This window comes from Saccostrea echinata, unplaced genomic scaffold, assembly GCF_033153115.1.
Source record: "Saccostrea echinata isolate AGI-Se365-2 ecotype Australia unplaced genomic scaffold, CSIRO_AGI_Sech_v1 ptg000012l, whole genome shotgun sequence".
Taxonomy (NCBI): domain Eukaryota; kingdom Metazoa; phylum Mollusca; class Bivalvia; order Ostreida; family Ostreidae; genus Saccostrea; species Saccostrea echinata.
This window is the reverse complement of record NW_026889761.1, coordinates 20,067,281-20,094,646: the sequence shown is the minus strand read 5'-3', so window position 1 is coordinate 20,094,646 and position 27,366 is coordinate 20,067,281. Positions and strand designations below refer to the sequence as shown.

At 33.3% G+C, this 27,366-nt stretch overlaps 2 protein-coding genes across 2 annotated transcripts; both read right to left on the bottom strand.

Moving 5' to 3' along the window:
• Positions 1 to 875: 875 nt before the first annotated feature.
• On the bottom strand, positions 876 to 8,100 carry LOC133185108 (uncharacterized). The gene is made up of 5 exons (XM_061320166.1): positions 6,987 to 8,100; positions 6,278 to 6,524; positions 3,335 to 3,654; positions 2,344 to 3,105; positions 876 to 2,255 (listed from the first exon to the last, which is right to left on the bottom strand). Exons 1-5 carry the CDS (start codon positions 8,098 to 8,100, stop codon positions 1,471 to 1,473), a joined length of 3,228 nt encoding a protein of 1,075 aa, XP_061176150.1. The 3' UTR covers positions 876 to 1,470.
• Positions 8,101 to 18,676: 10,576 nt separating this feature from the next.
• On the bottom strand, positions 18,677 to 25,396 carry LOC133185509 (uncharacterized). Its single transcript, XM_061320787.1, has 6 exons — positions 25,316 to 25,396; positions 22,951 to 24,100; positions 22,261 to 22,507; positions 21,781 to 22,094; positions 19,884 to 20,645; positions 18,677 to 19,779 (listed from the first exon to the last, which is right to left on the bottom strand). The coding sequence occupies exons 2-6, from the start codon at positions 24,074 to 24,076 to the stop codon at positions 18,995 to 18,997; spliced, it is 3,234 nt and encodes a 1,077-aa protein (XP_061176771.1). The 5' UTR covers positions 24,077 to 24,100; positions 25,316 to 25,396; the 3' UTR covers positions 18,677 to 18,994.
• Between the last annotated feature and the right edge of the window lie 1,970 nt (positions 25,397 to 27,366).

Genomic DNA, 27,366 nt, shown 5'->3' with positions numbered 1-27,366 from the left:
GACCTTGTCAGCAAATACAATTTATCATTGAGTCAAATGCTGACTGACGTTTTTCATACTAATTGTGAGGCCATTATTTACACACTAATTGTCGACAGATTTTTCCGTTATTTCCCGACCATGACAAGGAGCACACAGAATGTACGTAACTATGATAAATAACGAAAAGAAAAAGTTCCTGTTGACTTAATTACAGTTATGCACCAACACACCCATAAACAGCTTTTGCTTTATTTTTTGGCACGATCGCAAACGTTTCTGACAATTTATACTTTATATTTTTTTAAGGGTAACGTCATGGTATTTGAACAGCAATAAGCATCTCACAAACTGAACAATTATCCCCATGATGTCATTCCGGAGGGCCTAGAATATCCCAGAATCAGATCATATGAATGGGTGAAAATACTACCATTCAGTTTTTTGGGGTTTTTTTTTTTTGGGGGGGGGGTAGTTTTTAACTTGAGTTTTCAGGATATTGCTTTCAAATTTGCACATATTTTTTTCCACTAATTGATTACCATCGTTCAATCGGTTAACCGGTTACAAATTGCCATCCTTAATTTAAATAGATAATAAGAAGCATGTCTAGCTCCAAAGAGTTTCTTCGAAGGAAGCAGTTTAATGTTATAGAACACAGTAAGTATTCACACTGCAATTTGCTCACTGCCGTTTTGCAATGAACAACAGCATTTTTTTAATATTCAAAACTCAATAGACATTGATTGATACGTTTTACAAAAGCCATTAAATACATATCTTATTAAACGTATTTGGGCTTACTTTACAGTACCCATATCGAAATTTAAAAAAAAAATACTTTAATAAGGAATTACTTATTACATTTTCAACAGTGAATTACTGTAATTGCTTACTTTAATTTGAATAAAAAGGATCATTTTAGACGTATTCTTTACACACAGTGAAATTAACAAAAATATGTTAACAAATGTGAAAAATAACGCAACAACTATTTCTCAATGTTAAATCTATTCTTTTGTATTTTAACATTAATTTTTGTCACATGTTTAAATTAAAGTTGTTTAGTTGTTCAAACTAAGAACTCGGGAAAATATCTTGAAAAAAATTCGGGAAATAAATTTCATCATTGTGTATCCTCCATTTAAATCACAACAAAAAATCGGATTGACAGCTAATTTTTCAAGTGAAAATACATTTTTAATGATTTCATTTTGATGGATCTAATACAATTCCATCCATTTACTTATTTTTAACAAGTTATTGTTCAAAATTTATCCTCAATTTTGAGCAAAGAGGAAGAAATGTTAAACACATAAATTACTCCTGACAACATCACATAAATACAGAATGGTATTGTTCCAACGATCATCTACATATTATTACATTTACTGATACTTGATAATCTAAAATCATTTGTCTAATGATACTCATCAAACTATGACAATTTCTTTAATCGACATAGTCTTTGTGCTCCGTAGATCTTTTTCTTTAGTCGTAATAGAAAGGTCTCCCATTCCCGTACGCCCAGTTATGCATCTGCCTTCTAGCTCCATATAGAGATACTGATATTCGACGAAGGTTTTCCGTCAAATCAGTTCGGTTTCCTTTCGCCATATTATAAGCCGAGAATGCCAATAGACCTGCATCAAACAACGCCGTTAGCGGCCCAATGACTGCACCAAGAATTGTTATCCCTCTGGCTGACACCTTAAGCAGGCTTATGGGGATCATTGCTAAACCTTTCACGGTTCTTAAAATACCCGGTAAGCTCTGAATCCCTGCGGCGAAGTCAGATGCCTCAATATTCTGATTGGTTCTGATTTCAGTCGACACTTCCGCCAGCCTTTTTATTTCCCCTTTCAATTCCTCTATTACATTTTGTAAGCGCTCAAATCTCTCCTGGTAACAGTTTTGGTACCGCTTTAATGTGTCTACTCTACCACTGTTCAGGTAATTTTCAGTAATCTTTGCTCCCGCAGCAATTGTTCCTCCTGAAACTGCCAGAACCCCTCCCCCTACAGCCAGTAGAGAAATTCCTCCAGTAACCGGTGAGAGCGCTATTCCAACACCTGTCAATACTGCTCCTAAAATCCCAGCCCCAGAACCCGATATTGTTGCGATATTAACATTTTTGCGGCGACCCTCAATTTCACTTATCACCAAATCACATCTTCTCTGCAGAATCTGACTACACAAGAGCCACTGCTCTACGGCTACACATGCTGTTTCCAATAAAGTATCAACTACTCTTATTTCTCTCATCAGGTTGCAGTCTGAAAAACTATAAATAGAGGCAGTTCATTTTCTTTCAATTTTGAGAATAAGAAACCATGGCAAAAGCTATTGAATTTTTATATTTACCTTGCTGTGTATGGTATGGCGTGGAGTCAGCTTCAGTAGTTGAAACATCTGGTATATCTAAAACGCAATTACAACAAGCCATTTTTGGAACAATTCTGTGAAACTGTTTGCTTCCTGTTTGCAGAAGAGAAATATAGGGCGTTTTATTCTGGGGACATTTTCTTGTGAAACATTTAGTCTTCTCTGGATTCCTCCTTCGGGTTCTAAGCTTTGAGTACTCTGTCCAGGAACTTTCTGTTGACGTTTTTGTGTCCTTGACCCGAAGGACGTAAATATCAGTTTGGAAAAATGTACAGGCAAGCCATAACAATAGATCATCGCAAGGAAGATCATACTCCATTCTCCCAATCACAAACTTTGCCAGTTTTTGGCTGTCTTTTTTACCCTGTGGTAAATTTCCAAATGTTACCTCGTAAGAATGAATGATATTTTCTCCAAGGACCTGTAAGTAAGGATTAATATTTTGCAATAATTCCTCGCATAGTTCTTTCAGTAATAGATCTGCATGTTGTTCAGTACCAAAGATTTCTTTGCTTAAGCATCGGAGTAGAGAGTGTTCGAAAAACTGAATGGAGTCAATGGTTCGTCCTTTCATATCATTTCTTTGCATCACTATGCGCAGCGAAGAGTACGGCGTACAAACCGGGAAATCTCTTATTTCCATCATGAACATTTTTTTGTTAGGGCCTTCTGTTAGGAAAGTGGTCAGAGGGTGGTGGCGTTGTTTTGGGTACACACAAAATACAAACTGAGACTCCATGTCTGGCAAAAACAATTGAACATGTTTAATCTGTACCCTTTGCAAAAAGATATGTGTCATAAGTTTGAGGGGGAGGGGGGGGGGTGAATTTTAGAACATTCTCTAAAGTAATTGCTAAGAATGTGAATTTAGTCTTTACGAATGTAAATACATGTAAAACTGTTAAGTTAATTGTTAATGTAAATGTCAATAATATCAATATCAGCATTTCATGTTATAATTTTAACTTACCCTGGTAGTTTCGAAGTAAGGAAAGAGGTGGTGGAATTTCACAGTTACAGCCTCTAAGGGGTATTATCCGATCAAAAGAACCATTAAGACGATTGTAGAATAGCGTAATATAAAACCTGCATTCTTTTTTCCCACCAAGCTGGACTGAACGTGAACGAGCGGGTTCATATTTTGTCCAGAAAAACCCTTGAGAGTAGTTCAACTGGCTTAGATTTGCAATACCATGGTATACGTATATGGAGACAGCCAACCAATCAGAAATTCTTTGCATCTTTTCATCGAAATTCAGAGTCTCGTTTCCTAAGGCATCCTGAAGGTCACTGTATTTAACAATAAAAGAATTTATACAAAACATTCAGTAATTGCAAAAATTGTCACTGTGATTCAAAAAGATACAACCAACAAATTCTGATGAACTTTTATCTTGATATTTAGCTATAATAGTCTTAAGATTCGGGAGGTACGTCTCCTTTGAATTTGGCACACCCAGAGAACCTTTGATACACAGACTTTACATTGTCAAAAATGGGCATCTATAAGAATTTTGAAATGAATACAAGTTGGTCAGTCTCATTTTGGGTAAACATATCCTGAGGTCCCAAGATGCATCAACTGCCAAGGTTTGCTGAACTACGTCCTTACAGTTGACAAAATGTCAAATTTCAACAAGCATTTTAGTGTAGAGCAATTGAAGTGATATTGAGGCTATGTCCTTTTCGAATAGTGCGATGCCTTGAACAAATTGTAATATAAAATATATAATCATCCTTATGTTTAAGCTCTGTGATAATCTGCTCAGTGGTTCATGGTAGAATTCTTTTTTAACTCCTTTTTTTAATTTCCCGAATTATCTCTACTTCTTTAGGGTACTTTCCCCTTGTCAAACATAAATAAAAGTCCTTAGCGCAGGGATACTCTGTTGTAAATTTGATAAATATTTGGTCATGAGATAGAGTCTACTGTCCAAACAAAAGGCCCAAGGGCCTTAATGGTCACCTGAGTATAATTCAACAATTCACAGGATCCATAGAGTATAAAATAAACTGATAGATGAAGCTTTGTTGCCCAAAAGCAAGAGAAGTAGGATGATCAGGATCAACAAAATCTAATATTCAGAATTAACACATAAATTAAGTTCTAATCTGTCCCCCACTCATCACTATCACCATGCAGACTATTAACAAACTTTTAGTGCTCCTGTTTTATTTTTAAACCCATATATAAACCTCTCACATTGACCTTTCTTGGTCTTTGAAGAACATGAAATATATGGAGATAACGAACAGTATTCAAGCTCAAAAGTCCATTAAACATTACAAAATAGGAGCAGAACAAACACGGACCTCCAAACATCAGAGGTGGGATCAGGTACCATGGAGGAGTGAGCATCCCCTGCCGACCGGTCACACCTGCCGTGTGCTCCTTGTCATGATCGGGAAATAACAGAAAAATCCGTCGACAATTCAGTGTGTAAATAATGGCCTAACAATTAGTATGAAAAACGTCAGTCAGCATTTAACTCAGTGATAAATTGTATTTGCTGACAAGGTCATTGTATCGATCGACCATAGAACTTACGAATTGATGACTTTAAACGAGACAGCTGATATTCTTGTTTCATCAACTTGTTTGTCAATAATTTACCTCGTTTTAGAAATTCTACATACGTAGAGCATGATCTTGCGTATCGAATCAACTGAGAGATATATACAAGGTATATTGCTGCATAAGTAAGGGAAGTTGACGATTGAAGAGTTAAAGTCATCACGTTTATCATAAAGCTTGGTTGTTAGATTACCATTAACGTCTTTTTCAAGTAAAATATCCAAATATGAAACAGATGTGTCAGACTCTGTGGTATCTTTTATCTCAAGCTCACCGGGATATATCGTATCGACATAAGAATGAGATAAGTTATTTTTGTCTCATTTTTATTTATCTAATATTTACAGGTCTACCTGATTATTAAAACTAAGAAAGTACTTTTTGTATTATACAATAAAAATTCTTGCATAATTATCTTGTTCTATTAACCTTTTAAATACATTATTTACAGTGATTAATAATCAAAGGTGAATGGAAAAGGGGAATAACTTCTCTCATTAAAATACAAATTAATAGAGCCCTACCCAGAACTCTGAATCAAATGGTCGAGATGTTCATAAATCAGGTAAAAATACCCTTGCTTATTAAAACTGTAGTAGTGTGGATTATACTTGATAAATAAATGTTTTAAATTAAATGTAAATAAATTAAACTACCATAATAGATAAACATAAAAAGTTGGATCCACCCCATTATATCCCTAGCTCTACCTGTAAACTTGCACATAGATAATTAGTTACCTTAGGCCAGGTCAAAAGCTTTTGGTGTTTTATTGGTTTTCATTGGTAGTTTGTTTATGAAGATGGATCTCATTGGTTTAATTCTTATGGTCATTGGTTTTACCGTCAAAATGTTCATTCTTTGTCTTGTTGAGTTATGGCCAAGACAGTATTTTATGGACTCTAATGACTTACACTTGGAGACCGACTTTTTCCATTCTCTGAGTTCATATACATATATTTATGATCAGATGTAAGCATCACACATTCATGTGGTATAGCCTTTTCCCACAGAATGCCGAGGAACTATTTGTTTTAAGTAGTAATATTTTTTATGCCTTTATACGGGAGAAAATATGTAATGTTTATATGTCAGTTATAAGAGTTATCTCCCTTAATTGAGAGCCGCACGACGACGGACGAAAAGAGATAGCAATAGGTCACCTGAGTAACTCAGGTGACCTATAAAGGTATACGCACACCCAAAAATGACCATAAAATTAGCTCTTTCAGCCTTCAGCTTATATGATATAATATTTACAAATCTTCCATAAACTTTTTTTATTTTCATTTCATTTCTCTATGTTAGTGTTATTGAAATATGATAATTACTAAATACCTTGAAAAATATTGACTTTCATCCCCGTACAATTCTTTAGACAAGGCCTTGGATAAAGTGCCATTTCCACCATTTATTTGATCAAGTCGTCGTTCTTCAGCCAATAGTCGAACTGTTATCAAATGTATGTCTTCCGTGGGGATAATATAATCAATTCGTTCAGGCCAAAATGTCCTGCAGTTTGGAATATTTTTTAGATGTGTGTGATTTTGGTGTTTCCCACTCGGGGGACAACATGGGTTTCTTACTAAAGGAAGAAACATTGAAAATAAACGTTTTAATGTTACATTTTTATCACATGATACTAAATTTTGATAAATATTTAAAAAAAAAACAAACAAACGAAATTACTATTACAATTTACAGTATTTTAGGTTCTTTTGAGAAAAAGAAGGTTTTTTTATTTAAAAAAACATTTTTTGAGGTAGTAAATAAGCAAACCATATTTTTTTTTTATTAGTAATTAATATCCAACCTTAGAAAGAACCTATTTGTATATCAATCAGGATTCTCTTCTTCCGTTCAAGATCGTACAATTTTGGCAGAAAACTGCCGATAAAGTACAACATACATACATACATACATACATATTAGTAGGCGTTTTCTAGGGCTTTGTAATATTACCATTGGATCCTTTGTATAAAGTGAACCCGGAAGGCACGAATCTTTACTTTTCAAGTTCTAATATGAAGAGAATAAAAATACCTACACACTGCTTTGTGGATATCATCTTTGATTTTTCCAATGTGACCTTGTATTTCTGGCTTTTTCTGGCGACAAGAGCATTCTCCTGGCGCTGTAACATACGGCATGTATTCTCCACGACTCGTCTGCAGGCGCAGAAGGATTGGAGAATTAAAGCAGCAGGCATATGTACATGCGACTGACATATAGGTTTCCCAGTCACCTCTGCACATTTTATCAACAACAATGTCGACGTTGAAAACTGACGATATGGCATAAAGTTCTCCATCACTGGGAGGTTTCTGTCGATTTTTTGCTTTCTCTGTGTGTATCTTCAAAAGTCTCTCTTTTTCGGAAACAGTTGTTTCTTCATTGATGGTATTATCTGCGTACTTGCAAAATAGATCCAGATTGTCCTCTTCCAGTTCAAAGTTACAAATAATATTAAGTATGCGATCATGGTAATCTTCGTTGCCATAGAATTCCAAACTCAGACGACGATACAAATCTTTGACGTCATCTTTTATTCCATATCTAACACTTCCATCAAAGAGCAAACGAAAACTATTTCTGAATCGTAAGCCAAAACAATTTTTGTGCTCTTCATTCACCAGATCCCAGGGACAAGACTTCAGATCTTTATTGTGATCTCTGAAATCAAGATTGCCGAATTCTACCGAACCGTCTTGATTTTCAATCATCAGAATATATACTGGCTCTGAATCAAGACACTTTCTGATACTAGGAGCAAAGATGTACCCCCGAAATCCAAGCATGTCCTCGCTGCGAGATCTATCATAACGAATAAGAAATATGTTTTGTTGTAAAAGTTCTGCTGCAGCATAAACTTCTCGGGGAGAGACATATTTCTTTTCTTTTTTAACCCTTTCCAGATCACTAGATAGACAATCTCTAGGGTGTGTTGTCCCATCGCAGCTAACACACTGTGGATGAAATAGGTGGAAGTACAAAGCATTATCCACTTCAAGTTTGAATACCTCGTCACGCATTTGCTTTACATTTTTTCCATTCTCTGTATTAAGTGCAGTTTGAAGACTGTAATAAAATGAGTTTTTGTCTTTGGGATGTGTCGTCACAATGTAGCCTTTCCTTTGAAGGAATTTCGCGGCTCCGTCCATGATGATAGTACAGTCACTCAAAACCTAGAATGTTTGGATGTACGGGTTATCCGATGGAAAGGAAACATGACAAATATCAGTGCTGTCTGAATAATTTACCAGCTGAAGTTTACCTTTAAATATTTTTCTTTTTACATTTTTACTTCTACACATGTTTGCTAGACTATGGAACTTTGATACATTGATTTAATATAGTAATAATTTTCACAGTTTAACTACAATGAAAATATGATTTACCATATAAATACAATGGAACTTTTTTGGCAAATATTACGAAACTTTGATTTACCATAGTTCACTATAGTAGCTATATTTTATTATAATAGTATTGTTCACAAATCTTAGTAATCTAATATAGTGTCAATGTACACATTTTGATATTTTGATTCACAAAAATGATTACTTTGGAGCTTGAATTTATCATAGTTAATATATTTATCATTATAGTAAAAACTTTGATACTGTGATTTACTACAATTAGTACTATGGTACTTCGATTTATTAAAGTAAAAACTTTGATACTTAAAGTTACTATGGTAAAAATATTTTTTTTTTTTTTAAAAAAAACTTTACTATGTATTCTTAAGGAAAATTTGAATACCAACAAATTATATTCTAGTTTCAGACAAAACCCACAGTGATAACTCTAAAATTTAAAAGTATTATTTATTTACAGTTCAGAATTGAATTTAAGGGCTTTCTTATGATCGGTGTAAATTAATGTGTGTCTGTGTGTGTGTGTGTGAGGGTGTGTGTGTGTGTGTGTGTGAAATATGATATGCAACCAAGTGCTACAAAACATGAACCTATCACATTGATTCAATAATCAATTCAGCAATGCATGTTGAAAAACTTCCTTATTTAATTCAGTTAATCATTTTATGAAGCCGGACAATTTTAGAAATCCAAAATGATCGGCGTTGTGGGTACATTCATTTTGTTCGGTAAACATCACGCGTAATATAATGAGCGGAACATTGCTGTGTTCGCAGGGTTTTTTTGTTTACTTCAATTTGTTTGTCATCTTTTTAAACTGTTATCCTTTACACTTTTTTACGTAAGCCTAATAAAACATCACGTATGTGATTTATTTTTAAAAAAGGCAAATTATACAGACTTTCGAACTGTTATCAATCAAAGTATACGATTTTCTCTATAGAGAGAGGCTATTTTTCACTTGTTCTGAAAATATGCATACTGCAATATAAGTATTTCATATACGATTTTACTTTAATAACTAAAAATCGATTCTTCTTAAGTACTCTATGTACATTCTTTTTCATTTTAATACAAAGTACATTCTTTTAAATAAAACTATGCTTGCAATTTCTTTCATATATTTAATCTATAACAGATACTAGATATTTGTAAATTGACAAGGACCCCTGTTAAACTGTTAAAATGAAAGTACAAGTAGGTTTAACATTCATCCTTCACTCATTGTTCCTTGTACTTACCAGTTATAATGTCTTACTCAGCGATTCAAGCCTCCATAATTTTTTTTTTTTTTTGATATTCTTTTCTTTTTTTAATTTTTAGCGTCTGTTTTCCTGACACGTAGTCCTTTCTTCAACAGGATAGTATGCATTTGGGTCTATTTTTAGAGAATTTATAACAAAGGGCAGATAATCAAAACAGTGACATTGCATACGTATGTCATTATAAAAAAAAAGCAGCTAAACGTGTCACTTCCTTTAAAATCCTATTTTTTATTTTCTCTCCATTTTAGGTTGTTACTTTACAATCTATGACATCTATACCTTCTATGACTAATAGAAATTTTCATATAATTAATTTCTTTTAAGTCAATGGATGATTTTTATCACACCAATCGGCCAACTTCTTACTGTCAAAGGAATTTTTCTCTTGAAATAAGGATAAATATGCTAAAAATGGTTTGAACTTTAGTGTAACAAGTCATGTATGTATAAAATAAATGTTAAAAAGAATATATCTACGAATAAAAAATATGAGCCCAATGTTCCCTTAAACTGATACAGCATTGAATATGACTGTACAAGAAAGCTGTGTCATGGTGTTACTATTTTTGTTTTTGCTACAAAAGAGTTTTCAATCCTGATAAGGGATCATAAGCAGTCCTGAGTCATATTACATGTCTTCTCATCAAAAACAACAGAAGCTGTTCCATGATATTCATGGTCAGAACATATTGATGGACTTCTGAAGTAAAGAAAGTAGACTATAGCTAGTACAATCTTTTTATGTCAGTGGTGTTTTCATCGTTATTTCAAAACAATTTTTGATATTCATTAAACTCTTTAACGAAATGTGTTCTTTGGGTGAACTTATAATGAAGTGGACATGACCTTTACATTATCCAGTGTCAAATAAAGATGACAGATCATTTTATGACTAATACGTCATTGGTATTACTCTCTCAAGTTTAACACCAATGACAAGTATGGTTACACCACTGACAAAACAAGTACTTTTGGAGGCAAAATATATTTTTCTTATGAGAAAATTTAATTTGTATTCTACTATGCCACCTAATTTATGGTCTTTGAAAGCGAGTTGAGTGATTTTTTAATAAATTATTTTTCCATTTAGAGACTTTATTCAGTACATGTAACACCAATGACAATCATTTTTACACTAATAAAATATATCTTCCCTTTTGAATAATGTACAGGTGATGAACGAATTTCAAAGTTTATAATCTGAGTTAAGTAAAATTAGCAAAGTTTAACTTAGTTTTGTTTAATCTTTCTACGAATAATTACCTTTTTATAGTAACACCAATGACTACTGAAGTAACACCAGTGACAAGAGATTTTGATTAAATACATTTTTATCTACTATTTCTTTATGAAGAATATGAAATTTAAAACATTACATATGGCACAATTGAGATTCTTTTACCCCACCGACATTTTTTCCCCATACCAATGATGAACTATCACTGTATTTCCTCCAGCTTTTACCATGCATTTGTATACAGTATACTCGTATGTGTAGGGCTTAATTGAAGAAAAGGATTAAAAAAAAAAGGGGGGGTTAAAGTTTGCAATAGGGGGTTTCTGTTTAATATTTATTCAAGGTAATCTTCATAACTCAGTTTTTCTTTGAATGTTTAAATGACAGTACACCTCCTGCAGCTATGTATTATTCTATGATGACAGTGGGATAAGTCATTGTCAGTGGTGTTACCAGTTTTCTTTTTGTTATAAGAACATTTAAAGTATGAAATCTCAGAAACTGATTTTATTTTTTGTATGCTAGAAGTACAATGTATTCTGCTTTCCACGTTAAGTTTTATATTATAATATGTTTAAATGCTAATTGTTAAGTGTTAAGTCATTGGTATTGCTAATTTCGGTCAATGGTCAATGGTGTTACAGTGTATTCTACTTTTCACGTTAAGTTTTATATTATAATATGTTTAAATGCTAACTGTTAAGTGTTAAGTCATTGGTATTGCTAATTTCGGTCATTGGTGTTACAGCTGAGTCAGTGGAGTAATCAACCAAAGATTCGTTATTTTTGACTTTTAATAGGTTTAAATGTTAGACATAACTTTACATTACCTAATTTATTCCTTGAAAAAAATCATAAAATACGTTATTTTGATTTTCACACACATGACACCACATTTAAAGCATAGTTTAGCACGTGTCCATTAATTTATTGTCTCATGTCAATGTCCAAATCTGATTGGAAACTTAATTTTCAACACTGGATAATGATACTTTTGGACTTATCAGTGAATTGGAATAATCCTAGCATATTTTTATCATAGCTTGCATCCCAAAGTTTTTCACTTGGCTCTTCTGAAAAAAATACTTTTCCTATTGTTTGCAAAATGTTGTTTCCCCAAAATATTGTGTTGCATTCTCATTTTACATTAAAAAAGAAACAGAAATATCTCATTGTATCTCCGATTTTCATGTAAACCATTTGGCTGTTTTTTTTATATTGACCTATATACATAAACAATGTTATCTCTACAATTGAATTATCTAACAAATGTTTACTTTTTGGGTTAAAAAACGAAGTTATCGTAATTCGTTTGATTTGATATGCTCTAATCTGTTTAATCCATTATTTATTTAATATAGGCTAATCTTTAATATGTTGAAATGGGGGTGGGGGGTTACTATATACAATTTTAAGTAAAAAAAATATTTCTATTTTATTTTACTTTAATTTTTACAATTCTAAATTATTCAATAAACATTAAAATTCCCTTTGTGCTGTAAAGCTATGAATGGATGCATATTTTCTTTCATGTACACTCGTTTAGAAAGTTATGTTTATATATCTTAATTCTTCTCTCCCCCTGTATATAAAGCAAATAAACTAGGTGCATGGTTATGATGAACAAGGGTGCCTCTACAAAATTATGAAATTTGTGACTCCAGGGTGAGGGGTTCTCCGGGAAAAGGAGGCTCTATTGATTATACAGTGAAAGTGCTTTTTTTTTTTTTTTTTTTTTTTTTTTTTTGAAAATCTTCTTCTCTGCTCCTAGGTTTTAGAAGATAAACCAAGTATCTATAGTTAAGACGAGCAAGGGCAACTCTTCGAAAACTGTGAATATCTTGGCCTCCAGGTTAGGGTAAATGCATTCTTTTACAAATCTTCTCTTCCCCTGCGTATTTAATAGAAAAATTAATTGCATAGTTATGACGAGCAAGGGAATCTTTTCAATAAGTTTGAAATTCAAAACTCGGGGGTCAAGGATTATGGTATTAGGGTGAGGCTCTTTTGAATATATCGTAGAAATACTTCTTTGAAAATCTTTTTATCTGCTTCTTCTTATTAAATAAACATACTAAGTACATGGTTATGATGAGCAAAAGTACCTTTTCCAAAATTATGAATATCCTGCCCCCGGGTCAGGTCTTTGGTATTAGTGTGGGGCTATATTGAATCTATAGTGAAAATGGATTATTTTCTTGAAAATCTTCTTCTCTGCTCCTAGGCATCTAGGAGGCAAATAGAGTATTTAAAGTTTTAATAAGCAAGGGTGTTTTACCAAATTTTAAAATTCTGTACCCTTTGGTCAATTTATTAATTTTTACTGAAAGATGTTATTCCCCATTGCTATTCACCTCTAATAGTTAATCACTGTAAATAATGTAACTTTTAAAGGGTCAATTGAATAACAGAATTATACAAGAAATTTTATAATACTTGATACAAAAGTACTTTCATAGTTTTTAATGGTCAGGTTAACTTTTAAATAATAGAGAAATGAAAATAGGACAAAAATACAGTACATGTATCATTGTACAATAAATAATCTTCAAAGACTTAGAGAGGCCAATGCAAGTGGGAATGAAATGTGTTAACTAATATTGCTCTAGAACTATTGTTTTTTTTAGTCCGCATGAGGATAGTGACAAATGGGGAAAGTACAGACAAATAAATAGATTAACTTTAAGATTTATTGTTGAGTACTAAATTAATATTTTGCTGATCCCTGATCATCCTATTTCTCTTGCTTCTGGGCACATTTACTTTTATCTATCAGCTTATTTTGTTTTATCTATGGATTGTTACATTACCCTTGGGCTTCTTGTTTTTAGATAGATCACTATTCGTTATTTTCACTTTTTTGATTACAGAAGTCAGATGTTTTCAATTTGAAAACTTTATACAAACATAATCAATACTAAAATAAGGCACAACTTTATATATTTAACTATGATCTATACAATTGCTATATTATCAACAGTTCTTTATGTTCGTGTGGCAAATTTGAAGATATATATAATTTCTTTTTGATTGTAGAAATTATCCTAATGCTAGAAATAAACTTTTTAACCGCCTGTCTATTCTTGATGACTTGGTCACAATTGACATAAATCTGTTATTATGGGGAGATGCAAATTTGCCTTTACAGATCAATAACTATTTTTTGCTGTTCACAAATTTATAAATGAAACCTGTAGATTTTAAATCGGTATTATTTAATGGAATTTCACTTGTATTTCTTGTAAAATTCTCATTTATGTATTCTATTTTGCATGACATATTGTTATATTCAAGGAAAGGAACAAGTCAATTGTCAGAAGTTGTTTCCAGTCCTTTTGATTCATTTAATAAAAATTAATATGCTTAAAACAAAAAACTAATATATCATCTTTGCAGTCCTCCACTGGCAACTGGTGGCGTCTCAATATGAGTAAAAAAAATCTCGAAAGATACGTTAAACAAACAAACAAAACAAACTATGGAAACAAAGTCTTCAAAAGTAACAATTTTGTTCGTTCACTTTTATAAGGCCATAAAGTCAAAAATAAAAGCAAATACAGGTTGAAATGCATCCAAATAACGAGCATTCTGAGAGTATTGCATAAGCAATACTAGTCCCCTACCGGCAAGTTTAATCTTGTTCCCATTAAAAATGGAAAATACCATAATTCCGTCAAAAATCAATAACCCGGAACGAAATGCAGAAGCCATCTATAACTTATCAAGGTAAAGTCACATACCAAAAATCAGCTCAATATCTACAAGCGTTTAGAAAAAAAACGCGGAAAGCCCTTAAAAATTAAAAGGGCCGTAATTCCGTCAAAAATCATTGAAGCGGAACGAAATGCAAACTTGATCTGTAACTCATCAAGATACACTAATACACGAATAGAATTAACCACGTTTGAATAATGTAAAAATATAATTATTACTTATTATTTCGATATTAATGGTACAATTCTCTGATTTGCTCGGATTTTCGGTATATAAGACATGCCATTCTCGGCAAGTGCTACACTGTTCATCTGTACATAGTTAGCGTCTCCTAGATTCTCCTTGATCGCTATCTCATCTGATTCAATATTTATAAAGTAGCATAAATGCAAGTAAAGAAAAAAACACAGAAGTGTTTGAACATTTCTTTCTGTGTGCTGTGTAGTTTGCAAAAATAAGCACGGCTAAGAGTTCTTATTGCAATGACATTTATTTAATTTTCTTCTTCACATCAATAAACAATTCACTTAATTTAGGATTCTGCGTTGCAGATGTAAATTAGGATAACCGGAACTTTAAGAAGTTCCCTTGACTAGAAAACATGCGAAATCTCCAATAATTACTATATTCTATAGCACATGGGCATATATAAATGTTTTGACAAGTGATGGAAGCAAAGATGGATGTATGTTTCTCTTAGACATTGGCAGCCATTTATAATTTTTTTTTTGTCACTCATATTTTTATTTCTGTCGTAACATGTATTTTTAAACAAACATTACAAAAACTACAATAACATGGCATAAATACAAATATTTTACATAATAGACAAAAAAATCCATTTGAACAATTTCGAAAAATAGCATATTTTTTTCTGTAACATTACCTTCAATGACTGAGAAAAGTTTTCAAAAAATCCCAACTTCGCTCTATCATGTCTGCTTTCTTGTGAGAGAGAGAAAAGGAGGAAAAGGGCTCTATAGTTCTATAATATCTAAGTACTTCCAAGTAAACATAAAAAGACAGTTTTATATTTTTCCATTTACAATTCATTATATATTGCAACCAGAATAATTATGTCCAAAGTTCTGAAAGAACTTTCACTTGAACTGTTATATCTAAATATGAATTCTTCAGCAGTAAATTTAATTATTAAACCATATGTATTTCGAAGTTTATCTCTAGTTTCATGGCAAAAAGAAGTTTTACTTCAGCTAAATTGCATTCCGTAAGTTTGCTATTTGTAAAAAATATTTGATGTAAAAGCTTAAACTGCAAGCATGGAAGCTTTGTGTCCTCTGTTATTAAATAGGGTACAGAGTCTTTCCGTTTAAATCCATTTAAATATGTATTGAAAGTTTTTCCTCCCATTTTCTTAAAGCCATTGAAGGGGACTCTGCTATCTTTTCAGCAAACTTTTTTATAAAAGTGTTTTGTAACTTTCATATTTTTTTGAATTGTCAAAATATTTTCACTTTTAATTTCATTCAACTTTTGGTGATGTTTAATCGTTTGTTTCCAATGTTTAGGGATTGCTGATAATAGTCCGAAATTTGTGTTTAAATTGTATGCATTTTTAAATAGGATGAAATTCCCATTTTCCATGATTAAGTCATTAATGAAAAAATACCACTGGCTATGCATTTTCGTTTAAATACGTATTTTTTCCCTACTTTTATATCATTATTAAGCCATAGTGGTTGACTTAAAATTTCAGGACCTGTGGTAGAGTTTTGATCAACCTTTCCCCAAGATATTAATACACTTTTCCAGAATGGATTAACTTTGTTTGAAATGGTTTCTAAACCTTTGTATCTGTAATACCACATTTTTTTTCATTTGCGAATTTTTGTTTTGAGTTGAAGGATGCTAGATGAGGAACCTTGAGCCCTCCGTTTTCTGTTGAACTATATATAACTGTACGTTTGATCTTGTCTGGTTTGCCTCCCCATATGAATTCAAAAAACATATTTTGAAGTTTCTTCAAAAAATCCGGAGGTGGGTCCGGAAGAATTGTAAAAATTTGAACAAGAATTGGTAAAACCAATGTTTTGAGCACTGTGACTTTTCCAATAAGTGTGAGGTTTCTAAAAGATCAATCATGAATAAGCTTTTTGACAGCTTGTAGCTTTTCCTCGTAATTATTATAAGTAATATCAGGTTTGTTTAGTTTAAAAGTTATGCCTAAGAGTTTAAATTTACCATCATGGTTCCACATAAAGCTTGTGGTTTTTTTTTTTTTCAAAATTAGGTTTTAGTCCAGAGCAGGCGGCAAAGGAGTTTATACATTTTAATGCTAAATTAAGGATTTTTCATCGTCTGCGAGCGCTAAAGAAGTATCATTTGCATATTGGCTGACTAGATATTCTGAATCATTGATATTAATTCCCTTAATATCCGGATTAATGTTTTTATGTAGGCGCTGAGGAGCTCTACCATAAGAATAAATAAACAAGGAGAAAGAGAGTCCCCCCGTCTTGCACCTCTTCCTGTTGTAAAGAAAGACGAAAAATGGCCATTGTTAAGCACACAGCAAGATATATCGTGATACAGTAATTTGAACCATTTTATTGTTGATCTCCCAAAGTTGAAAAATTCTAAAGATTTAAAAATAAAGTTCCAATCGACGGTTTCAAAAGCTTTTTCGAAATATAACAATAAAAGTATACCAGGAATATTTTCTTCTTCTGTTTTTTGAATCATATCATATATAAGACGAGTGCATTCTCCAATAAACCTTTTTTAAATGAAACTCGCCTGTGTTTGACTTACAAGTATTAAAATGTTTTTTAACCCTATTTGCAATGCACGCAGAAGTTAACTTATAATCCACATATTAAGAAGAGCTATCGGTCGCCAATTCTTTAAATACAGTTTTGATGTGCCACCAGGAGCTCAAAAACACCACTAACCCCGCCATTTGTCAACCGGTAGTCGCAATCAATATCTATACAACGTATAAGCATGATAAGTAATACATTTTTCCGTCCTTTTTTTTTGGGGGGGGGGGGTATCGAAATATTTCCATTCTCTATCCAGAGTTGACGTTCTTGCTAGGCGCCGGGTCCCACATAACACATGTATGGAGCGTAGCGGAAGACAACTCTGGATAGAGAATGGAAATATTTCATTACAGTGCATTTTGAAAACTTCATACAAAACATCATGATTTTTTAAATTAAATGGCAGTGGCAGAACCAGTGTGTGTGTAGGGGGGGGGGGTTATGCCCGAAGGGCCAAAGGGGTTATGGTAGAGGCTATACCCTCCCATTTTGGGGGTCCTGGGGGCCTCCCACAGAAAATTTTTTGAAAGAATAATGCAAAATGGTGCATTTTAATGCATTTTAAACTGAAATCCTTTCTTTTTTTCTCTGCCTAAAATGACACCAATTCTACCACGATATATAATTTAAAAAACATTTTTAAAAACATATATTTTATTTTCCAACTTTTGAAATATAACTTTACATTGCACTAGGTGTGTCTTTTAAAAATGCAACGAAGAGATTTCTTGTGTTGGTGATTGAGTTTGTTCATATAATACCTATCATAAGTGAATACTGAGCGTTGTCAATATTCAATGTCTTCTGACTTTAATGTTTGATGACGGTTACAGATTCTGCTGCCATATGTGTAATATCCCATTTGTTTACTATGATTTATATTGTATTGCAGAATCTTCGGATGCTAACCATGATCTGATATATTTAATAAACTTAAACAATAAAATGCTTTCTTTGGTTGTTAGTAAGGGAATTAATGTTGCAGCTGTTGCAGAAAAAATGCATACTTGCGTAAGCGGGTTATATATTTTTTCTGCAATAGCTTCATAGATTCTTTAACAAGTGATTAAATGTGAAAATTAAAGTATTTCTCACAATGTGAAAAACAACAAAACCACCTCGATTTCTATCAATACTGAATCTCCTCTCCTATGTTAATAAAAATAAATTAAATCACAAGGTTAAATAAAAGTCTTCTACTTGTTCGGAGTTTGAACTCGTGAAAAAAAGGGAGGGAACGTCTTCCCTACCCGTATCTTTAAATCATAGAATATCCTGCACTCAGATTATTAAACAATCGGAATGACAGCAAATATTTAAGTGAAATAATTTTTTAGGATTTCATGAATCTAGGAGAAGTCTATCAATTTACTAACATCTTCATCAAATTACTGTTAAAAACTTATTCTCCATTTGACCATTTATGGACATCGTTCCGAAGAAAGATAAAAGTTAAACACGTAAACTAGAGCGCCCAAATATTAAATCAAGAGTAAAGTTTTATAAAATACAGGATGGTAATGTTCCGACAAGCATGAAGTATTTATTTCATTTACTTACACTTGATAATCTTAAATCATTTATCTTTCACTTTAGCAAGATTTTAATTTTAACTAACGAGACTCATCAAAATATGAAAGATTTTTACATCGAGATTGACTTCATACTCCGTAGATCTTTTAGTCATAGTAGAAAGGTCTAACATTTCCGTAAGCCCAGTTATGCATCTGCCTTCTTGCTCCATGTAGTGATGCTGATATTCGACGAAGGTTTTCTGTCAAATCAGTTCGGTTTCCTTTCGCCATATTATATGCCGAGAATGCCAATAGGCCTGCATCAAACAACGCCGTCAGCGGCCCGATGACTGCGCCAAGAATTATTATCCCTCTGGCTGACACCTTTAGTAGGCTTATGGGGATCATTGCTAGACCTTTCACGGTTCTTAGAATACCTGGTAAGCTCTGGACCCCCGCAAAGTCGGATGCCTCAATATTCTGATTGGTTCTGATTTCAGTCGACACCTCTGCCAGTTTATTTACTTCCTTTTTCAATTGTTCCATTACGTTCTGTACGCGCTCAAATCTCTCCTGGTAACAGTTTTGATATCGCTTTAATGTGTCTATTGTACCACTGTTCAAGTAGGTTTCAGTAATCTTTGCTCCTGCAGCCACTGTGCCCCCGGAAACTGCCAGAACCCCTCCCCCTACTGCCAGCAGGGTGGAAATACCTCCGGTTACCGGTGCCAGCGCTATTCCAACACCTGTCAGCACTGCACCGACAATGCCAGCCCCAGAACCAGATATTGTGGCGATATTTACATTTTTACGACGACCCTCGATTTCACATATCACCAAATCACATCTTCTCTGCAGAATTTGATTGCATAAAAGCCACTGCTCCACATTTACACAAGCTGTTTCCAGAAGAGTGTCGACTATCCTTATCCTTCGCATCAACTTGCAATCTGCAAAAGGAATAAAGTGAATGCATTTTTAATACCCCCGGTATATAATTTTAAAAAATGGTAAATGCTTTAAAAAAATCATTCCAGCTGTTGATAAAATTTACCTTGTTGTGTAGGATATGGCGTTGAGTCAGCTTCATTCGAGGATTTATCGGGAATATCTACAACGCAATTACAACAAGCCATTTTTGGAACAATTCTGTGAAATTGTTTGCTTTCCGTCTGAATAAGAGAAATATAGGGCGTTTTATTCCTTGGACATCTACTTGTAAAACGTGTGGTTTTCTTGGGATTCCTCTTCCGGGTTCTCAGCTTTGAGAACTCAGTCCAGGAGCTCTCTGTTGAGGTTTTTGTGTCCTTGACCCGAAGAACGTAAATATCAGTCTGGAAAAATGTACAAGCAAGCCATAACAATAGCTCATCGGTAGGAAGATCATCTTCAATTCTTCCAATCACGAATTTCGCAAGTTTTTCATGGTCTTTTACACCCTGTGGTAACTTTCCAAATGTAGCTTCAAAAGCATGTTTAGTTTCATCTCCAATGACCGGTTCGTAAAAGAGAATGTTTGGCAATAATTCTTCGCATAGTTCTTTCAGTAATAGATCTACATGTTGTTCAGTTCCAAATATTTCTTTGCTTAAGCAACGGAGAAGAGAGTGTTGGAAAAACTGAATGGAGTCAAACGTTCGTCCTTCCATGTCATTTCTTTGCATAGCTATGCGCAGTGAAGAGTATGGCGTGCACACTGGAAAATCTCTTATTTCTGTCATGAACATTTCCTCGTCAGGATCCTTTGAAAGGAAAGTGGTTAGAGGATGGTGACGTTGCTTTGGATCCACGCAAAATAGAAGTTGAGACTCTGTCTCTGAAAAAAACAAACTGAATATGTACATACGATTTTGAAAAAATACCATTGGCATAAGTTTGAGTCAGTATACGTGTAAAATCAGATTAACTATGTATTCATTATTGTATTTTTTTTCTTTAAAAAACATAAATATTTCTTTAGTTACAAAAAGCAAACTTATATATGGTGTGTTTGCAGCCTGCAGAACTTGTAAAAAATTGAAAAAAAAGAAAAACTTTTGAATGGTTGGTGCTAGGGCTTTCATTCTTTACATGTGCTTTTCTTGTGATAGCCTTTCCTTGGATACAAATAATTTTGGTCATACGACCTTGGAGTTTAACCCACTTTACAAAAACTTTAACCTTGGCCATAACTTTTGAACGGTTGGTACTAGGTCTTTCACGTTTGATATGTGTATTTATTGTGATAAGAACTTCTCTAGGAACCAACAATTTTGACCACTTGACATTGACCTTAGAGTTTCACCCACTTTACATGTACAAAAACTTTCAACCTGGTCATAACTTTTGAGCAGTTAGTAAAAGGGCTTACAAATTTCACATGTATACTCTTTGTGATAGAACCTTCCTTTGGATACCACTAATTTTTACCTTTTGACCTTGACCTTTGAGTTTGACCCACTTTTGAAAAACTTTAACCTTGTCCATAATTTTTAAACAGTTGGTGCTAGGGCTTTTATATTTTGTATGTGTGTTTTTATGACAAGGTCTTCCCCTGCATACCATTTATTTTACCTTTTGACCTTGACCTTGGAGTTCGACCCACTTTTAGGAAATATTAACTTTGACCATAACTGGTTGGTGCTTGGGCTTTCATATATACCAGGTTTATCCATTGACACGTCCTTCCTTTGGGTACCAATATTTTTTACCTCTTGACCTTGATCTTGGTGTTTGACTTCCATTTGAGAAACTTTAACCTTTGCCATAACCTGCCATATGGAGGGGCATCAGTGTTTCACAAACATAGCTTGTTTTTCAATGTACTGTTATAATAACATGAAATCCGCATACAAGTTCTCAAAAATTCAATATTTATACGTTATTCATGCGATGATGATTTAACAAAATCCAAAGAATGATAAAGCAACGATCAAATAAATTTCTTTCTTCAATTCAAATTTTGAACTTACTCTGTTGGTTTCGAAGTAAGGAAAGAGGTGGCGGAATTTCACAGTTACAACCTCTGAGGGGTGTTATCCGATCATAGGAATCATTTAGGCCATTGTAGAATAGAGTGATATAAAACCTGCATTCTTTCTTTCCATCAAGTTGGTCTGGCCTTGAACGAGTGGGTTCGAATTTTGTCCAGAAGAACCCTTGAGAGCAGTTTAATTGTGTTAGGTCTGAACGGTAGATGTATATAGGGACTGTCAACCAATCAGAAATTCTTCGCATCTTTTCATCGAAATCCAGTGTCTCGTTCCCTAAGGCATCCTGAAGACCGCTGTATTGAAAGTGAATTGTAGCCTCTACTTAAATTCTACTCAATAAAGCATGCTAAAAAGGCGCCTTTTACTAGTATTTTTTTAAAAAAACTTTATTTCTTTTATTTCATCGCTGAAATATTAGTGGTTCATGCATTCATCATAGTTTAGATCATCACTACAAACCTTGAAAAATATTGATTTTCATCCCCATATAATTCTTTGGACAGGGCTTTCGCTAAAGTACCATTTCCACCATTTATTTGATCAAGTCTTCGTTCTTCAGCATAAAGTCGAACTGTTACCATTTGTATGTCGTCCGTTGGGATAAGATAATCAGTTCGCTGAGGCCAAAACGTCCGATAGTTTGGTACGTGCTTTAAATGTGTGTGGTTTTGGTGTTTTCTACTTGGGGGACAGCATGGGTTTCGTACTACAAACAGAAATATTATATATTGACGCTCAAGGGTCATTGATCCACTGATAAGAGAGATAACTCTTATTACTGCCATAGCATGGCTTTGGCTTTTAAACAAATGATAACTTAATGTGTTGCGCGTTGTTTTCGACAGAAAATGTCAAAGATTTTTTTTTTAATTTGGAAGGTTGAGTAAGAAAATATTACTTCCTCTCTCTCTCTATTATTTACCGAACAACGTTTGAATGAGATTGAAATTTTACATAAATAGATGGAATTTCCTCTTTCAATTTAGACGTTGAAGAAGTCTGATTGAAATCGGCTAAGTGATTTTGCAGATAAAACTCACACATATACAATGTCACTAATTGTTGTAATTTGTTGCCAGTGGGTAACTTGTTGAAAATGAACCTTAATTTTTTTTCAGATTTCTACAGGAAGAGCATAAAAATACTTACACACTGCATTGTGGATATCATCTTTGATTTTTCCAATGTGACCTTGTATTTCTGGCTTTTTCTGGCGACAAGAGCATTCTCCTGGCGCTGTAACATACGGCATGTATTCTCCATGACTCGTCTGCAGGCGCAGAAGGATTGGTGATTTAAAACAGCAGGCATATGTACATGCGACTGACATATAGGTTTCCCAGTCACCTCTGCACATTTTATCAACAACAATGTCGACGTTGAAAACTGACGATATTGCATAAAGTTCTCCATCACCGGGGGGTTTCTGTCGATTTTTTGCTTTCTCTGTCTGGGACTTCAAAAGTCTCTCCTTTTCGGCAACGCTCGTTTCTTCATTGACGGCATCGTCTACATACTTGCAAAATAAATCCAGATTGTCCTCTTCTAATTCAAAGTTACAAATGATATTCAGTATGCGTTCATGGTAATCTTCGTTGCCATAGAATTCCAAACTCAATCGACGATACAAATCTTTGACGTCATCTTTTATTCCATATCTAACACTTTCATCAAAGAGCAAACAAAAACTATTTCTGAATCGTAAGCCAAAACAATTTTTATGCTCTTCATTCACCAGATCCCAGGGACAAGACTCCAGATCTTTATTGTTATCTTTTAAATCAAGATTGCCGAATTCTACCGATCTGTCTTGGTTTTCAATCATCAGAATATATACTGGCTCTGAATCAAGACACTGTCTGATACTAGGAGCAAAAATGTACCCCTGAAATCCGAGCATGTCTTCACTGCAAGATCTATTGTAACGAATAAGACATATGTTCTTCTGTAGTAATTCTGCTCCAGCATAAATTTCTCGGGAAGAGGCATATTTCTTCTCTGTTTTCACCCTTTCCAGATCACCAGTTAAGCAATCTTTTGGGTGCTTTGTTCCATCACAGCAGACACACTGTGGATGGAATAGGTGGAAATACAAGGCATTATCTACTTCAAATTTGAATAGCTCATCTCGCATTTGTTTTGCGGTTTTACCAGAAGGTGTCCCTTTTCCTGCATTAAGTATTAAATGAAGACTGTAATAAAATGAATTTTCGTCTTTGGGATGTGTGGTCACACTGTAGCCTTTTCTTTCAAGGAATCTCTTGGCTCTGTCCATGATGGTAGCACATTCACACAAAACCTAGAATGTTTGGACGTAACAACAGATTTCCGATGAAAAGAAAACATGACAAATTTTACTTATATTTGATTTTCATACCAACTGAAGTTTACCTTTGAATAAATAAAGAATTCTCTCATTTTTACTTTTACACGTTTATTATACACAGAGAAAAGTGGTTTGCATGAACTTCAACGAAAAATATCCTGGGAATTCTTCCCATGAGAAGGAGGAGAAAAGGACCTTACATGAAAATCATACGAGCCTTTCCCTGTCTATACTATGGAACATTCGTGTCTTTAATACTTTGATTTAACAGAATAATAATATTTATAGTTTGATTTACTATACAGAAAAAGATATGATTTACTACAGTGAATGCCACTGAACTTTAACTAACTTTCTCTTTGTCCAAAATAATTATGAACTTTTGATTTGCCATAGTACACTATAGTAAACTGTACTTTATTATAGCACTGTTCACTAACCTATAGTTTAGTATATTTAGTATTTAGTTTATGGGGGTGGGGGGGGGTGGATATAGTATGCAACCAAGTGCTACAAAGCATGAACCTATTGATCCAATAATCAATATAGTTCAATGCATGTTGAAAAACATTCAATTAATTTCTGAAGCTGGATAATGTTAGAAATCCAAATAGTCGGTGTACATTAATTTTATTCGGTAAACATGACGCGTAATGTAATGAGCGGAACATTGCTATGTTCGCAAGTTTCTTGTTTACTTCAACTTGTTTGTCATCCTTTAAAAATGTTTTTCTTTACACTATTTTACGTAAGCCTAATAAAACACCACGTATGTGATTTATTTTATAATGCGGCAAATTATATAGACTTTCGAATTTAAGGTTCATTGTCTTATCAATCAAAGTCTACCAGACATTTTTTTAAATTTTTATTAGGCCTATATGGAGGCTATTTTTCACTTGTTCTGAAAATATGCATCATGTTTATGTATTTATTACACGGTTTTACCTTAATAACTAAAAATCGATTCGTGTTATATGTTATGGACTCTATCAGTCAATGTACATGTTTTTTTTATATTAATACAAAGTAAATTCTTTGAAATAAAAGTGTGCTTGCAATTTCTTCATATTCAATGTATAACTGTTAAGTGCCAGTTAACGAGGACCTCTGTTAAAATGAAAGTAGAGTTTTACAACCTAACGAAGATTTTCATCCCTCGCTCATTATTCTTAAGTTTACACTTACCAGTTATAATGTCTAATTCAGTGATTCATGGTTTCATAAATCCTTTTTTTTAATTGTTAGTGTTTGTTTTCATAACACGTAGGCCTTCTTCACTGTATGGATTTGGATCTATTTTTAGAGAATTTAATTAACAAAGGGCAGATAATCAAAAACAGCGTCATTTTTTGCCATATAAGAGACCGATAGGCTGCTCACAAACCTAAACAATTGTTATTGAATTATCTAACGGATGTTTAATTTTAAGGTTAAAAAAAGTTATCATGTTTTGTTTGATTTGATCTGGTCCAACCTGTACCTGTTTGGTGCATTTTTTTAACGTATGTCACCTGTGATATTATATAGTTATATCAAGGATTTTTTAGAAGCATATTTTAGATAAGCACTGATGTAATCATGGTAAATAAAAATAATCTTTATTTTACGTAAATTAGTTTGAATAACATATATCATTGAACATTATTACAGTTATTGTATGACCTTTTTACACTATAAAAGTGTCATTTGGGGGGGGGGGGGGTTTATTAAAATTTAAATAGTCAACAAAATATTTTTATGACTTTAGTGCTGATCGGTTGGAGGAATCGTGTAGTTTAAAAAGGTGCGACCAGTGATGTGAGTTTTGAGATACTGGTCAAAATATGCGATTTTCAGGCAAAAAACAGTGTAAATTTTATCATATTTATCTCCTTTATTTCTTTAGAAAACCATTGTCGTTAATCAGTCAGTAAACGCCACTAAGCATACCACCAGCAAAGATTTCTTGAACTATATGGCTCTTCCATCAATGAACGTACAATGACGTGCATTTCAATAACACAATATTTAACCTACTTAATTCTACTTTAGATGATTAAATATTAACAATAAAAAGTCTTCTTTGTTTGTTAGTATGGGAATTAACGTTGAAGCTATTGCAGAAAAAATATAATATTCCTATCATATAAAAAACGGAAAAAATTCTCTCAGTAAAAATATGTAGGGCTAAAGTTTCAAGTTAATAAATTTAATAAATGTGTGTATTTGAAGAATTTTTTTCTAAATATCCCTTCACCACAAGTCCCCCATAAATCTTGTTTCTTTATGATTTTGTGAGCAGTTTTTTAAAATTGAATGTTGTATGAGTTACATTGTTTAATTCAAATATGTTATAGAAATTGAATTGTAATAAATAGTTTTGAAGTTATAGGTTCTGAATGAACTTTTCCTAAACGCTGACGACTGATATACCTTAAGGACCCTCTATATACCAATGCAAAAATGTTTTTGGACACTGAGAAAATCATACTGCATAGATATATAAATATTGAGCTTATCTGTTGAATTTTCAATATATGGTACGTGGCATTTACCCCCAGGAATAATGTTTAAAGACAAGAAATTATAAATGAACAGAAATCACTGTTGTTTACCTCAGTGGAGAAAATACCTACAAATAAAGTGTAATATGGAGATAACAAACAGTATTCAAGCTCAAAGTCCCTTTAAACAATACAAATCGGGAGCAGAGCAAACACGGACCTCCAAAAATATCAGAGGTTGGATCATTTGCCATGGAGAAGTGAGTATCCCCTGCCGACCGGTCATACCTGCCTTGTGCACCTTGCCATAATGGGGAAAAACGGAAATATCCATCGACAATACAGTGTGTAAATAATGGCTTAACAATTAGTATGAAAAACTCAAGTCAGCATTTGACTTGATGATAGGTTGAATTTGCTGACAAGGACCATCGACCATAAAACTTCCGAAATGATGACTGCAATCGAGACTGTTGATATCCTTGTTCAATTAATTTATCTTGCCTTTTTAAAATGTTTAGAATGCTTAAATCGATCACAAATTTATTAATACAATGAAGATTTCAATTTATTTGAATTAAGATCTAAGGGCAGATAACTCTAACCAGCTCTGCTAACTGCAGAAAAATACCACAGAATCAGAACTCTTTAGTGTGCAGTGTAGAGAGGGTTCTTGATATAGCCTATTCTTTATAAATACGACTGACTGACAGAATACACAACAGTCTCCAAGTTTGTCAGGTTTTCAATGTA